General features: G+C 44.0%; 1 protein-coding gene across 1 annotated transcript in view; it reads right to left on the bottom strand.

The window, feature by feature from the left end:
- Positions 1-4,523: 4,523 nt before the first annotated feature.
- The window catches only part of TBC1D31 (TBC1 domain family member 31), a 43,133-nt gene continuing 33,845 nt past the window's right edge, over positions 4,524-13,811 (bottom strand). Inside the window, exons 21-22 of the mRNA XM_039524343.1 lie at positions 11,884-12,015; positions 4,524-4,826 (exon numbers count right to left, since the gene is read on the bottom strand). Coding sequence (XP_039380277.1) covers positions 4,681-4,826; positions 11,884-12,015 — 278 coding nt within the window. The 3' untranslated portion in view covers positions 4,524-4,680. The remainder of the gene's footprint in view (positions 4,827-11,883; positions 12,016-13,811) is intronic.

Below are 13,811 nucleotides of genomic sequence, written 5' to 3'. Positions count from 1 at the left end.
CGACTGGTCTATGCAGATGGGGCGGGGGAACAGGGAAGAGACAGGGAAGGCGACAGGCAGGTACAGCAGGTAGTGAGCAGGGGGTTTGGGGTTCAGTGGAGCTGGGTAGGGCCTTGCCAAGAAGTCTGCCCTTTATGCTGTGTGTGTGCGTGCGTGCACAGGGGAGCCGTGCCTGTGGTGAAGTGAGCGACATCAATGAGCAGAGAGGCAGGGGAGGCGGAGGATTTTTAGCAGCAGTATATTGACTGGGCTGAGGGGAGCAGCAGCTAGATCAGGGGTGGGAAAACTTTCTGGCCTGAGGGCCACATCTGGGTATGGAAATTGTATGGTGAGCCATGAATGCTCATGAAATTGGGGGTTAGGGTGTGGGATGGGGTGAGGGTTCTGGCTGCAGGCTCTGGGATGGGGCCAGAAATGAGGAGCTCAGGGTGCAGGAGAGGGTTCCGGGCCAGGGCAGCGGGTTGGAATGTGGGCGGGTGGTGGTGATGGGGGGTTAGGGCTCTGGGGATGCAGGAGGGAGCTCTGGACTGGGACCGAGGGGGTTCAGAGGGTGGGAGAGTCGGGTGTAGGCTCTGGACAGCGGTTACCTTGAGCAGCTCCCAGAAGCAGAGGCATGTTTCCCATCAGGCTCCTAAGCAGAGGTGTAGCCAGGCACTCTGCGCGCTGCCCTGTCCACAGGTGCCACCCCTGCAGCTCCCATTGGCCACAGTTCCCAGCCAAAGGGCGCTGCAGGGGTGGCACTTGGGGCAGGGGCAGTGTGAGGAGCCCTCTGGCTACCCATAAGCATAGGAGCTGGAGGGAGAACATGCCACTGCTTCCAGGAGCCACACAGAGTGGGGCAAGCCCCGGACCCCCCTGCCACAGCAAGAGCTTGAAGGCCCGATTAAAATGTCTGGAAGGCTGGATGCGGCCCTCAGGCTATAGTTTGCCTGCCCTGAGCTAGACGGTAGCTGTAAGAATCAAGGGAACAGATGAGCAAGGCAGGGAGCAGGGGAGACCAAGCCTGGGGACAGGAGAGTAAAAACCCTTACATTGATAGGCCATTTGGGGCAGAGACAATGGTTGAAATCCTGGCTTCATTTAAATAAGGGTTAGGTTTGCCTTCAATGTCACTGGGATCAGGATTTCACCTGGTGTCTTGTGAGGGGTTTTGTCCGCAAAGTGCTATGAACACCTATAATGCTGTATGTATTGTTATTATTTGTATTGCCATAGCACCACATGAACCAGGATCCCACTATGCTAGGCCCACCAACACAGAATAAAAAGCTGATCCCAGCGTTAATAAACGCACTTAATGCTGAAAAAAATAGTTGTTTGGCCCTTCCTACCAAATTCCCGGTTGGTTTTGCATACATCGGACCTGGGCAGGAGGTTGAGGAGTGACAAATGTGTCAGAGAGATCCTGGACTTGGGTCTCCCCTGGAACATAAGGTGGGACAATTTTGGTTTATTTCTGTAGCAAATAAGCCCATGTGAAGATGACCCCACCTTTGAAAAACTGTCTGAATGGTAGGCTTTTATAGTCCATTTGTGAGCTTCTGAAAACTTCCTGCTCAGGTGATTTGTTAGTGTTCTGTAGTCTGGTAGGTGCCCAGCTGTCAGGCTGGTAACAGATGCACCAACACCACAAGCAGATTGCTGCCTGACGGGGGTTGACAGTGTTTCTCCTGGTCTATTCACTTAGGACATCACTGTGTGTCGTCTGTTGGCAGCTGCACTCTTGTGCCTTGGATCAAAGGTAGAGTATGCCTATACTTTGAACAGGGGGTGTGATTGCCTGCACGAGGAGTCACCCATGCTAGCTCTGATTGAACTTGTGTGCTAAAAAACAGAGTGCATCCGGGGTGGCAAGGGCGGCTAGTTGCCCTGTGAACATGCCCAGTGTCATGGATGGGTACATATTCTGGACACCCAGCCCCTCCCAATCCTGGTACTGATGTGACTAGTTTATTTTTAGCATGATTGCTAGCCAACACCTCAGCCAGGTGTCAACAAAATCAAAGGGACTATCACGGGTGAGAAATTTACATATTGACAAAGAAACAGGTCCAGGTTCTCATCCCCACAGACTTTGTGTCTCCTGAATCCTAGCTGGAGATGATTCTCAAAGAAGAGAAAAAGGTATAAGAATGTGAAACAGATGCCCCTAGTTATTCCTCCCTTTCTCTTTACCCATGGCAACCACACCACCTGAGGAACAAAGAACCAGCTTTGGCCTCAGGGAGGGATCCTGGCAGAAAGGAATTCAGCCAGTAATACTGCTGAAGAATGTGCTGAGAGAGACTTTTGCTTTGAACTCACTTACCTTGTTAAGTTAGGTCAGGGGTCAGCAACCTTTCAGATTTGGTGTGCCGAGTCTTCATTTATTCACTCTAATTTAAGGTTTCACGTGCCAGTAATACATTTTAACATTTTTGAAAGGTCTCTTTCTATACGTCTATAATATATAACTAAACTATTGTTGTATGTAAAGTAAATAAGGTTTTTAAAATGTTTAAGAAGCTTCATTTAAAATTAAATTAAAATGCAGAGCCCCCTGGACTGGTGGCCAGGACCCAGGCAGTGTGAGTGCCACTGAAAATCAGCTCACGTGCCGCCTTCGGCACACGTGCCATAGGTTGCCTACCCCTGAGTTAGGGACTGGTTACAAAGAAATAAAATGTAAAACACAACCAAATTCTGACTTTTATTCCTCATTACTTGACATTTGTCTTTCTGTAGTTAATAAAGTGTTTTTACTGTTTTATCTAAACCAGTGTGCTTGGATTGAAGTGTTTGGGAAAGTCCATTTGAGATAACAGGATTTGTGCCTATCATTTTTTATTAATAAAATGAAAGACTTTATATGAGCTTGTGTTATCCAGGAGAGGGCTGGGCACTACAAGACGCACGTTTGTGGGGGGAAAGGCTGGGACTGGAAATTTGCTGGTGTTGCTCGGCAGTGTAATTCGAGAGTGGCTGGCCATAGCACTCATACAGTATAGTTGGGAGCAATTTACATGCTGGAGGCTGTGTGAGAGCAGATCAGGAGTGGTTGCTCTCACAGCAAAGCAGTGTAAAAGGCACCCCAGGCTCGAGAATTGAGGGAACACAGCTGTTCGACAGTCCAGACTGTACCCTGGGGTAATGTCACATCTATCTCCTGTTATAATCATCTCTTGTAAGCGGGATCCCTGAAAAGAAAAAGTGAGAGTAAATGGGAAATAGGGGGGCCTGAAACTCGACTGAATAGCCAACCTGGATGATTTCCAGGCTCCAACAATCTGAGGGGACATTGCCTAAGCATCCTGGCAATAAAATAAGTGTTTCCCATTTGGGTAGGGACGGGATACAAATCCTTTGGGTATGGTTTTAAGCATCTCTCATCTAAACTGAGAAACTGGTTACCTCAAGGGAGGAATCTGCGGCACCATTTCCGATGAAGCAGCAGCAGCAGCAGGGCTTTTTCTATGCAATGTTTGTTTCTTCCTAGGAGGTTCCAATGAACTGTAGCATGGAAGATAGAAAAAGGGCTGAAAGAGTCAGCCTGGAATAGGGTTGTTTAGCCTGTTTCTTTGTGGTGTGCATACACCCAGGGACATCAGCTAAGGAGTCCTTTAAAGAATGTAATGCAGCAGCTGCCTTGCTGATGATGATGCATCCGACGGAGTGGGTATTCACCCACGAAAGCTCATGCTCCAGTACATCTGTTAGTCTATAAGGTGCCATAGGACTCTTTGCTGCTTTTGCTGATGAAGAGATTACAATCCTCAAAAGGGAGATTGTCTGTAGTTCATGTTTTTGGGGATCCCTGAGGATTGCAACCACAATGCCTATCATTGTCACCGCTGTTGCCCTGGATCTCTTCACAATATCCAACATATCAATCACTGCCTGTAAAGAGGTCTGAGCTGCTAACTGACCCTCTGCAATTAAGGATCTTAATTCCTTCTCTTGACTCTTGTGGAGATTTGTCTGTGAAGTCCGAATCCTAATACTATACTGGATTAGACCAATGGTCCATCTACCTCAGTATCCTGTCTTCCAACAGTGGCTGGTACCAAATGCTTCAGAGGGAATGAACAAAACAGGACAATTTATTGAGTGAGCCGTCAACCAGTTCCAGCTTCTGTCAGTGAGAGGTTTAGGGACACCCAGAGCATAGGATTGCATCCCAGACTTTCTTGGCTAATAGCCATTGATGGACCGATTCTCCATGAATTTACCTAATTCTTTTTTTAACCTAGTTATACTTTTGGCCTTCACAACTTCTCCCAGCAATGAGTTCCACAGGTTGACTGTACCAGATAACAGACAGATGGAAAACATTAAAATGATCACAAGAGATTCCCATTAATACTTCTGACAAATAAATCATTTTAACAGTGCTTTGATTTTTCAGGGAATTGGTCTAATCAGAATATGCCTTGTACTCAAATATTGACTGTTCAGTAGTACAGCAATAAAAAAAATGTTTATTTAATAAAAAAAATCAAGAATGAAGTGTCATTATGGATAGAACAATCAGAAGTGTGCAACTATAACATTTCTAGTTAGTATTTTATTTTTATATACAAAAGTATTATTTCCAAAAGTATTTATAATAAATATTCTAAAAATCAATCTCTTTGATCACAACATAACTATTTAGAATTCCAGTGATTAATAAGGTACAGCTAAAGTATGAAGTGTGCTTTCTTAAGCGGTCCACTTTGTGTCTGGAAAATGAGGTAGTGGATATGTAGCTCGGGCCTGTGAAGTAAGTTTTTGCCTGAGCTCTCTGACTTCTGCCATCAATTCCCGTTCTCTGTATTCCAAGTCTTCTCGTCTTCTATCTAAAGAAACTAGAAATGAAAGAGGCTCAAAATTAATATTGCAACGAACCACTAAAAAGATTCAGACTCATAGACTTTAAGGTCAGAAGGGATCATCATGATCATCTAATCCAGGGGTGGGCAAACTTTTTGGCCCAAGGGCCACATCTGGATGGGGAAATTAGATGCAAGGCCATGAATGTAGGGCTGGGACAGGGGGTTGGTGTGAGTGTGGGAGGGGGCTCAGGGCAGGGCGTTGGGGTGCGGGACGGGGCTCAAGGCAGGGATGCAGGGAGGGGTGTGGAGTGCGGCAGAGGGATCAGGGCCGGGGGCTAGGGTGCAGGAGGGGTTCGAGGTGCAGCAAGGGGTTAGGGTGCAGGCAGGGTGAGGCAGAGGGCTCAGGGCAGGGAGTTGGAGTGGAGGGTGCAGGAGGGGTTCAGGATGGGCTCCAGGGTGGCAGCGGTGCGCAGCAGGGCTCAGGCTGCCTGCCCTGGCTCCGCACCACGTCCCTGCAGCCCCTGGGGGGCAGGGGGAAGAGGGGAAAGAAGCAGAGGGCTCCACACGCTGTCCTGGCCTGCAGGCACCACCCCCCACAGCTCCCTTTGGGCAAGAACGGGGAATCATGGCCAATGGGAGTTTTGGGGGAGGTACCCGCAGGTGAGGGCAGTGCATGGAGCCCTATGCCCTCCCTCCCACAGGGGCTGCAGGGACGTGGTGCCAGCTGCTTCTGGGAGTGGCATGGTTGCCAGCGGCTGGATCCAAAGCCCTGACAGGCCAGATCCGGCCTGTGGGCCGTAGTTTGTAGTCTCTCTGATCTAGAGACTAGCACAAGATAAGAGCCCCCAGCCCTGCTTCTCCCCTACACTAGCCGGATTTCACAGGTAGGACTGGATTTCAGGGGGAGATTAGATTTTAAGGTCCGTGATGCATAATGATAGAGGGAAAAACAAAATGTTAACAATTGTTAACACACATACCATTTTCAAAAGGGGAAATTATGCTAAATTTGAAACTGCAAGTAGTAGGAAATAAAGATTAATTCCACAAGAACATTGTCACCAAACAAAGGGAATTAGGGATGACTTTGGTGACTGGTTGAGTAGTGTTCATTTTAAAGGGGGGAGGGGGTGGCGGAAAGAAAAAAAAGATATCCAGTCTGTCTTAACTGGATTTCACAATGTGTTTTCTTGTTCGTGTTTAGTATATGCATATATGAAATACATGCTATTTGTAAAAATGTGTGTGAAAATAGGTTTACAATTACTAATATATGACCTGAAAAACAAGTGACTTTTTTATACTTAACAGTGTTTCCTGGTGTTGGTTTTCCCTAAGGGATGTAAAGAACTAGCCAAAAAGTGGGGTAGACAGGCAAGTCAGTTATTTTACAGAATCTCTTCTTTTCCTTTTTTCCTTTTCTCATTTTCTATTACATTCTCATGCAAGTTTCTAGATGTTATGGTTGCAGAGAGAACCTTGAAAACATGCCCTCAGTGTAACCTGTGCAGCAATGTCTGAGCGAGTTTGGAGAGAACCTCAAACAGCTCTGATATGTGAACCAATCCGTTCATTTCAGTGGGTGTTAAATCAGGTGCCAATGATAATACTTTAAATTACATCACTGTTAACTATTTCACTGCTTATCAAAACATGTAAGAAAAAGGAAATACCATACCCTGAAGAACTATACAATCTGTTCTAAGTGAAAGCTAATTGTGCATACATATTTAACAAAACATGACATAATTGAAGGGATTGGTTGGTTTCATCATCCTGAACTGGTGGTTCTGCTTTCAAAATAAATCTGCGGAGCAGTGATTTAAAGGATGTTATTCTGAGAGACAGTAGGGACATACAATCAACATTTCAGTAAGTGCTTTTTTATGCTGCCATAAACGATACCTGTGTGTGAAAATGTAGGGCGGAGGGCAGTTGGCTTCCAGTGGTGGTGATGATAAAATTCTTGGCAAGGTTTGTTAATGCTACTTGTGTGGTAATACATCTCAGTGCACTTTAACATCAGTAGATTAACTGTTGTATTAGTATTGTATTAAAATATAAAATAGTATAAGGATTATGGCACAAATTATTGGAGAGAAGTAGACCCAGAAATCAACAGATGCAAGCTTATGTACTTTGGTCACAGGCACGGAGATGCAGATAACCTTGACAAAGTTAATATGGTGGAGGGTTGTTGTAATAGAATGATCAGCGAGGAAATGGATGGAAAGTTGTGAAATTCATGTTTAAGGCTGATAATGACTTATACAAATGCGGGATGCCAAAAGCACATTACAAGTATGTGAATTATAGCCAGAATAGTTTTATGAATTCTTTTTGTCAATTTATTTTTTTCATGGAAGGTTGTAAAATGCATATTAGAAAGCATACTGTGTTTCACAGAGACTGCTCTACAGTTTCATTGCTTCTGGTTATAGTATTTATGAAAACAGTGCTTCACTGTCTTCTTAAACAGTGGCAATACAGTACGCTTTGATCGCCCAACAGCTGGTTGCAGGGTTGTCATTAATCTAGACAGAATAGTGGTTAATTTCCATGTCTGGGATGACACATGAAGTGAGTTATACTTGATCATATCATAAGTGCCATTCATTCAGACCAGTGAGAGAGAGAAAATAATTAACTGTAAACAAGGACTGATACTGACTACACCCATTGGAGGAAGGAGAGCTAAAGATGACCTAATCTGAGAACATATGAAATTAGCTAGTTATAGCACAAATAGAACTGGTCCATAGATACTGTCCTGCCAAGCCCAAAAGTGTGCACAGCCCAAGTCTTTCATTTAACTTTTCTGCCACAGAATATTTGTCTTAAACATTTTGACTGTATTTCCAGAATCCTGTTTGTTTCTCTTGAATGGAATATTGTCAAATCGCTTGTAGAGAATTCTGGTAGTTAGAGCAGTGGTCTAGCAGCCCTGATATCTCTGGGCTCTGGCAGAGACTTGCTGTGTTGACCTTCAGTAAATTAAAACCTACTCCTCATCCACAAGTGCTTATTCACTGGCACATAGGGCGCAGCTGTAAGATGGGTATTTAATTCCCAGTGTACTGATTATTTCTATACCCCATAATCACTGCCCCCCCACATCTCGCCTCCGCCTCCTCCCCTGGGTGCGCCACATCCCTGCTTCTCCTCCCAGTGCTTGCTGCCGCAAAACAGCTGTTTCGCGGCACAACAAGCTCTGGGAGGGAGGGGGGAGGAGCGGGAATGTGATGCGTTCAGGGGAGTAGGTGGGGAAGAGGCGGGGCTGGGATTTGGGGAAGGGGTTGGAATGGGGCAGGGAGGGGGTGGAGTTGGGGTGGGGACTTTGGGGAAGGGGTTGGCATGGGGGCAGGGAAGGGGTGGAGTCAGGGCAGGGCCGAGGGGGGTTGAGCACCCATCAGTGCCAGCAGAAGTCGGCACCTATGGCCATAATTCACATAAAAAGTGTCCTGAGCAAAGATTTAATAGTAGGAAGCTGTAGTGAGGTTTCAGATTACAGCTTCCACATTGGATAAAGTGCAGTGTAAAGGCTAAATATTAAGATTTTCTTAGTATTTATATAAATTACTATAATGTGAAGCATTGCTAATTAGAACCAAACATGTCAAATTACCAGAATACATTTTGTGATGTGCTTTTTTGTTTGCTCACTTACTAGCTGGTAAAATTCAGTCATTTTCAGTGTTCTCGCAGAAAGGAGTACACATTAGTAAAGCTCTACTATAAAAATTTGTACCTACTTAATAACAATGGTGAGGATTGATTTTAATGTTTGTAAAGCTTCTTTGGATGCTCAGATGAGTTGTTATTTAAGTGTGGTTTGGCCATATTTTATTTTTAAATTCTTTGTAACTGTGTGATGAACTCCTGAATTCTAATCTTATCTCTGACACATACTCACTCTGTGATAAACTGCTTAACAGCTCTGCCTCAGTCTCCTCCTTTATAAACAGTGAATAATACCTACTTTACTGGAGTCCTTTGAGGATTGTTTGTAAAAGTGCTTTGAAGTTGACAGTTGTTGTAGTATTATTATTTATAATTTATCATGGAGCCTGGTCTCCAAAGAATCCTTATTGCATCAGTGTAATATGCAGAATCTCACAGGAAATCTTACAGAACTGTCAGTCTTCTGTTGCAATGAAATTGGATCCTTCATAAAGGTGAGTGTTGAGTCAAGTTCCCTATAGCCTAGTAAAATGTTTGCTTTCCTGTGTTATATATGTTAAATTCTCTACTCCCATCTCTCCCCTTCCTCTCCCCCCCCCCCCCACATGCCTATAACTACAGCCAATTCTATTGAAGAAACCTTAATAGTGTTCAGCTTATTTTTGGCACATGTTTGAACACACTTGGAATGTGTTTTCAGTGTAGAAAATAGCTACATAGGGAAACTTGAAAATTATTTAAAAATCTCTGTATTTCCTCGTCTGACTACTTACCTGGAAAAATAATTCTAGTTCTCAGGCCAAAAACTAGCCCTTTCACCCTATGTGAGTTTTTTCATTTTATTGGGTATGTTTTGTATAATTCCTCCTGTGAGTTTGATTTTTTTAAAAAAGAAAACCAATTAAAAACAAAACAAAAAAAGGTAGGAGAATACAGTTCTTTACAATCGCTAACCTAGAACCTTGTATAAGAATTTCAGGATAATTAAAATGTCAGTTATCTATTTTTACATAATTCAGAGGTATCTACGTTGAAACATACTGAGCTACTGTATAATGAGCAAATAGTCAATTTGAACAAATCCCTTTCACGCTCTTTCCCCCACCAAAGTTATACATTGACAGGTAAAGTAATAGCTTGTAAGATAGGGAAAAATAAATGTAATTAGTTTTACCAGGCTAGTTACAGTCATTTATCATAAGAAAAGTTGGTAAAATACTTTAAAAAAATTATATAGAAAAACTGTTACCCACAAGGAACCATCACTACCTGAAGCAAATATGCGGAGTAGTGGAGAGCACATCAAATAGGTCTGCATTCTATTACAATTAACTCTTTGGTGTTGATCGTGTAACCTCACCATAATTACAAAGGCATTTGGTATTGGTACATTTTATTAACATACTACAAGTAAGTTGAGAAGATAAACTATCGAAACTTATTACTGTAAAGTATCTGATACAGGCCAGCAGTTAACGTTAAATACACTGGAGCTAAAGATAATTGCCAGATTCATTACCACAATGAACAGTGCAAGGAGGAGGGTTAAAACCAGTGGAAAAGTCATTTGAATCAGTGGGAGGCAGGCACCACTGAATAGGAAAAATAATAAAATGAAACTGATTACATCTGTAATAATGCGTTACACTTTTAGGGCCTTACCCAAGGCCCACTGAAATCAATGGGAATCTTTTCATTGACTTCATAGGAATTGGATCAGACCCAAATATGCTTTGCATCTAGAGTTCGCAAAGTTCAAGTTATACAGTGAACACTTACTGCAGGGGTGGGCAAACTTTTTGGCCCGAGGGCCACATCTGGGTGGGGAAATTGCATGCAAGGCCATGAATGTAGGGCTGGGACAGGGGTTTCGAGTGCGGGAGGGAGTGCGGTGTGCAGGAAGGGCTCAAGGCAGGGGGTTGGGGTGGAGGAGGAGTGCAGCGTGTATGAGGGGGCTCAGGGCAGAGGGTTAGGGTGCAGGAGGGGGTGCGGAGTGTGGGAGGGGGCTCAGGGCAGGAGGGGTGCAGAGTGCAGGAGGGGTCTCAGGGCACGGGTTGGGGGCTCAGGACGGGGTTGGGGGTGCAGGAGGGGTGTGGCATGGGGCTCAGGGCAGGGGATTGGGAGCCCAGGGCAGGGGGTTGGGGTGCAGGAGGGGTGTGGGGTGCAGGCAGGGGGCTCAGGGCAGAGTGTGCAGGAGGTGTTTGGGGTGTGGGCTCTGGCCCGGCGCCACTTACCTGGAGTGGCTCCAGGGTGGCAGTGGCGAGCAGTGGGGCTCAGGCAGGCTGCCTGCCTGCCCTGGCTCCACACTGCTCCTGGAAGTAGCCAGCATCACGTCCCTTCAGCCCCTGGGGGTGGGGGGCAGAGGGCTCCACATGCTGCTCTTGCCTGCATTCCCAGCCAATGGGAGCTGCGGGGGGCAGTGCCTGCAGATGAGGGCAGCGTGCAGAGCCCTCTGCCTCCCATCCCCCCGGGGTTGCAGGAATGTGGTGCCAGCCGCTTCTGGGAGCGGTGCGGGGCCTGCAGCGCCACAGAGGTGGCAATCCCACAGACCAGATCCAAAGCCCTGACGAGCCGGATCCGGCCTGAGGGCCGCAGTTTGCCCACCCTGATCTAGTCTGACCTGTATGAGATTCAGGTTTTTCATGACTAAAGTAGTACAAAGTTATTTCTTGTTGGAGAATAATACTGCAGGGCTTTGTCTTTAATATATAACAAGACAATTACTGCACTTTTATTCCTTCATTCAGTCCCTTGATTATTCAGGAGACAGCTCTAAATACAACAAGTGGAAAGCAACTCCTACTTCCTAGGGGTTCTTTTAGGTCCTTTGCAAAATGTATCATTACTGTACTGTACTCTGTGGCAAATGGAGAAGCTAAAGCACTATTAAAGTTTCAAAGGTATTAAGGTTTCCTGTGCTGTCAGGAGGATTTCACCAATAAGATGTACAACTAAAGAATAGCTTTTAACAAGCATTTTCATTGACGGTAGAAGCAGAGACAGCCCAGAATAGATAATTAGAGATAATTAGATTAGATAATTATTGGCCACAACAAATGAGTCCTCTCAAGAGGATCTGAATGACAGTTAATTCTACATTTTCTCCACTCCTAAAAGCCACAGAGAGCTATGTAATGGTGTTTAAGCCATAGATACAAATGCAAATTCCATACAAATATGGGATGAAGATACAGTTGGGTCTAACACGAGAGGCATCTCTCATAATCCAGCAGAGTTGAGTTGCCTACTGCCTTCACAATTACTGTTTTTAAAGGGATTTTTCAGGTGTGAAATCAATTAAAAATAAATCTGCACATTTACCAAAGACTGATTCACCCATCTTGGTGCCTGGGTAATACTTCCAAAATTAGAAGTGAGAGAAAGACTATTTCAAAGTTTAGAAACTTACAGTGTGCTGACGACTCTGCTGTAGATAAGTCATTTAGACAGACATATCCTGACTTGGGTTGGGCTTCCCTCGGCACCTGCTGGAATTTTAAATCTTGCTGTACACACCCAGTCTTTAAATCACGCAATCTCTCTGTGGGAAAGGGAGAGAAGTTTCTTTGTAAACTGTAAGAATTGAATAGCTAATGTTTATTAAAGGCCACATTTTCCAGCCCCTACTTAATTGGAGCTGCCTGCACACTAAGTCTAAGACTATGTCTTCACATTGAATTACTATACGGCAAGCCAGGGTGCAAATCTACAGAGTGCCACCTTGCTACACAGTAATGTCCCATGTGAACACTGCAACAGTGCAGCAAGAGTCCTGGTGTGAAGCATAGCATACGATTAGAAAGCATGGTATGCTAAACTGCACTTTGGGACTTTCACTGGGCTGTAGCAGTGTTCGCATGGGATATTGCTGCATGGCAAGGTGGCACGCTGTACATTTGAACCTGGCTTGCCATGTAGTAACTCACTGTGAAGACACAGCCCTAGATTTAGTGTGCAGGCAGCTCCAGTTAAGTAGGGATTGGAAAATTTATAACAAAAATTGTAAATCTGTGGGGCCAAGACCACACAATTTTACTAAATTGTGATGTTCAGAAACTATAGGTCCCACAATGCAATATTTTTTAAACTACGAGTGACTCAACTAATGACAAATGGGCCATTAAGATACAGATAGAATATTGCATACTGGGACTTGTAGTCTTAGTGGGTGGCACCTTGAGTAAGAAGACTAAGACAACTGAAATTTAGTTCACATTATGTGAATTAGGCTCTTCCAGCAAGCTATCCTTGTGATCTCACTTGAACAAACTTTGTGCAAGTGTGTGTATGTTGAAGGTAATAAGGGGTGGGGCCTGATCATTTTGTTGGTGTTTCTCTCTCAAGAGTTTTTTAAACAGCAGAGGAAGAAAAAACTTTTTACAAAAATTTCTGGAGATATTATTTAAACAGTGCTCTATCACAACATAATTTAACGTTTCTGGTTCAATGAAAATTTAAAGAACACTACCCCCTCTCATTCAGTTTATTTACAAACCCAACAAACATTTTAAAACAATATAAAGTAGGGGTTGATTTTTGCGGGTGGAAATCAACTATGGGTGCCCACTGCAGAATTTAAATTCTTAACTACATACAGAAGTAAATTAGCTTCTAAATTTTATTTGTGTTTGCAATTGATGGAGGAGACCAAATAGAAGTTCTTTTAAAAGTTTGGCCCTATTTATCAGTCTTATGGATGGATATCTGGCATGTACTAGAATTCAAAACGATCTTGACAAACTGGTCAAATGGTCTGAAATAAACAGGATGAAATTCAGTAAGGACAAATGCAGAGCACTACATTTAGCAAGGAATAATCAAATGCACAAATACAAATGGGAAATGACTGCCTAGGAAGGAGTACTGGAGAAAAGAATTTGGGAGTTACAGATGATCACAAGCTAAATATGAGTCAACAATGCAATACTGTTGCAAAAAGAGTGGATATCATTCTGGGATATATTAGGAGTGTGGTAAGCAAGACATGAGAAGAAATTCCTCCATTCTACTCAGTACTGATAAGGCCTCAACTGGAGTGCTGTGTCCAGTTATGGGCACAACACTTTGGGAAAGATGTGGACAAATTGGAGAAAGTCCAGAGGAGAGTAGCAAAAACGATTAAAGGTCTAGAAAACATGACCTACAAGGAAAGATTGAAACAACTGGGTTTTTTTTAGTCTGGAGAAGACTGAGGGGGGATATGATAACAGTCTTCAAGTACATAAAAGGTTGTTATATAGAGGAGAATGATAAATTGTTCTGCTCATCACAGAGGACAGGACAAGAAGTAATGGGCTTAAATTCCAGCAAAGGAGATTTAGGTTGGACATTAGGAGA

This window comes from Mauremys reevesii, linkage group 2, assembly GCF_016161935.1.
Source record: "Mauremys reevesii isolate NIE-2019 linkage group 2, ASM1616193v1, whole genome shotgun sequence".
NCBI lineage: Eukaryota > Metazoa > Chordata > Testudines > Geoemydidae > Mauremys > Mauremys reevesii.
The sequence above is the reverse complement of the archived record's forward strand: the minus strand, read 5'-3'. Positions and strand labels throughout refer to the sequence as shown.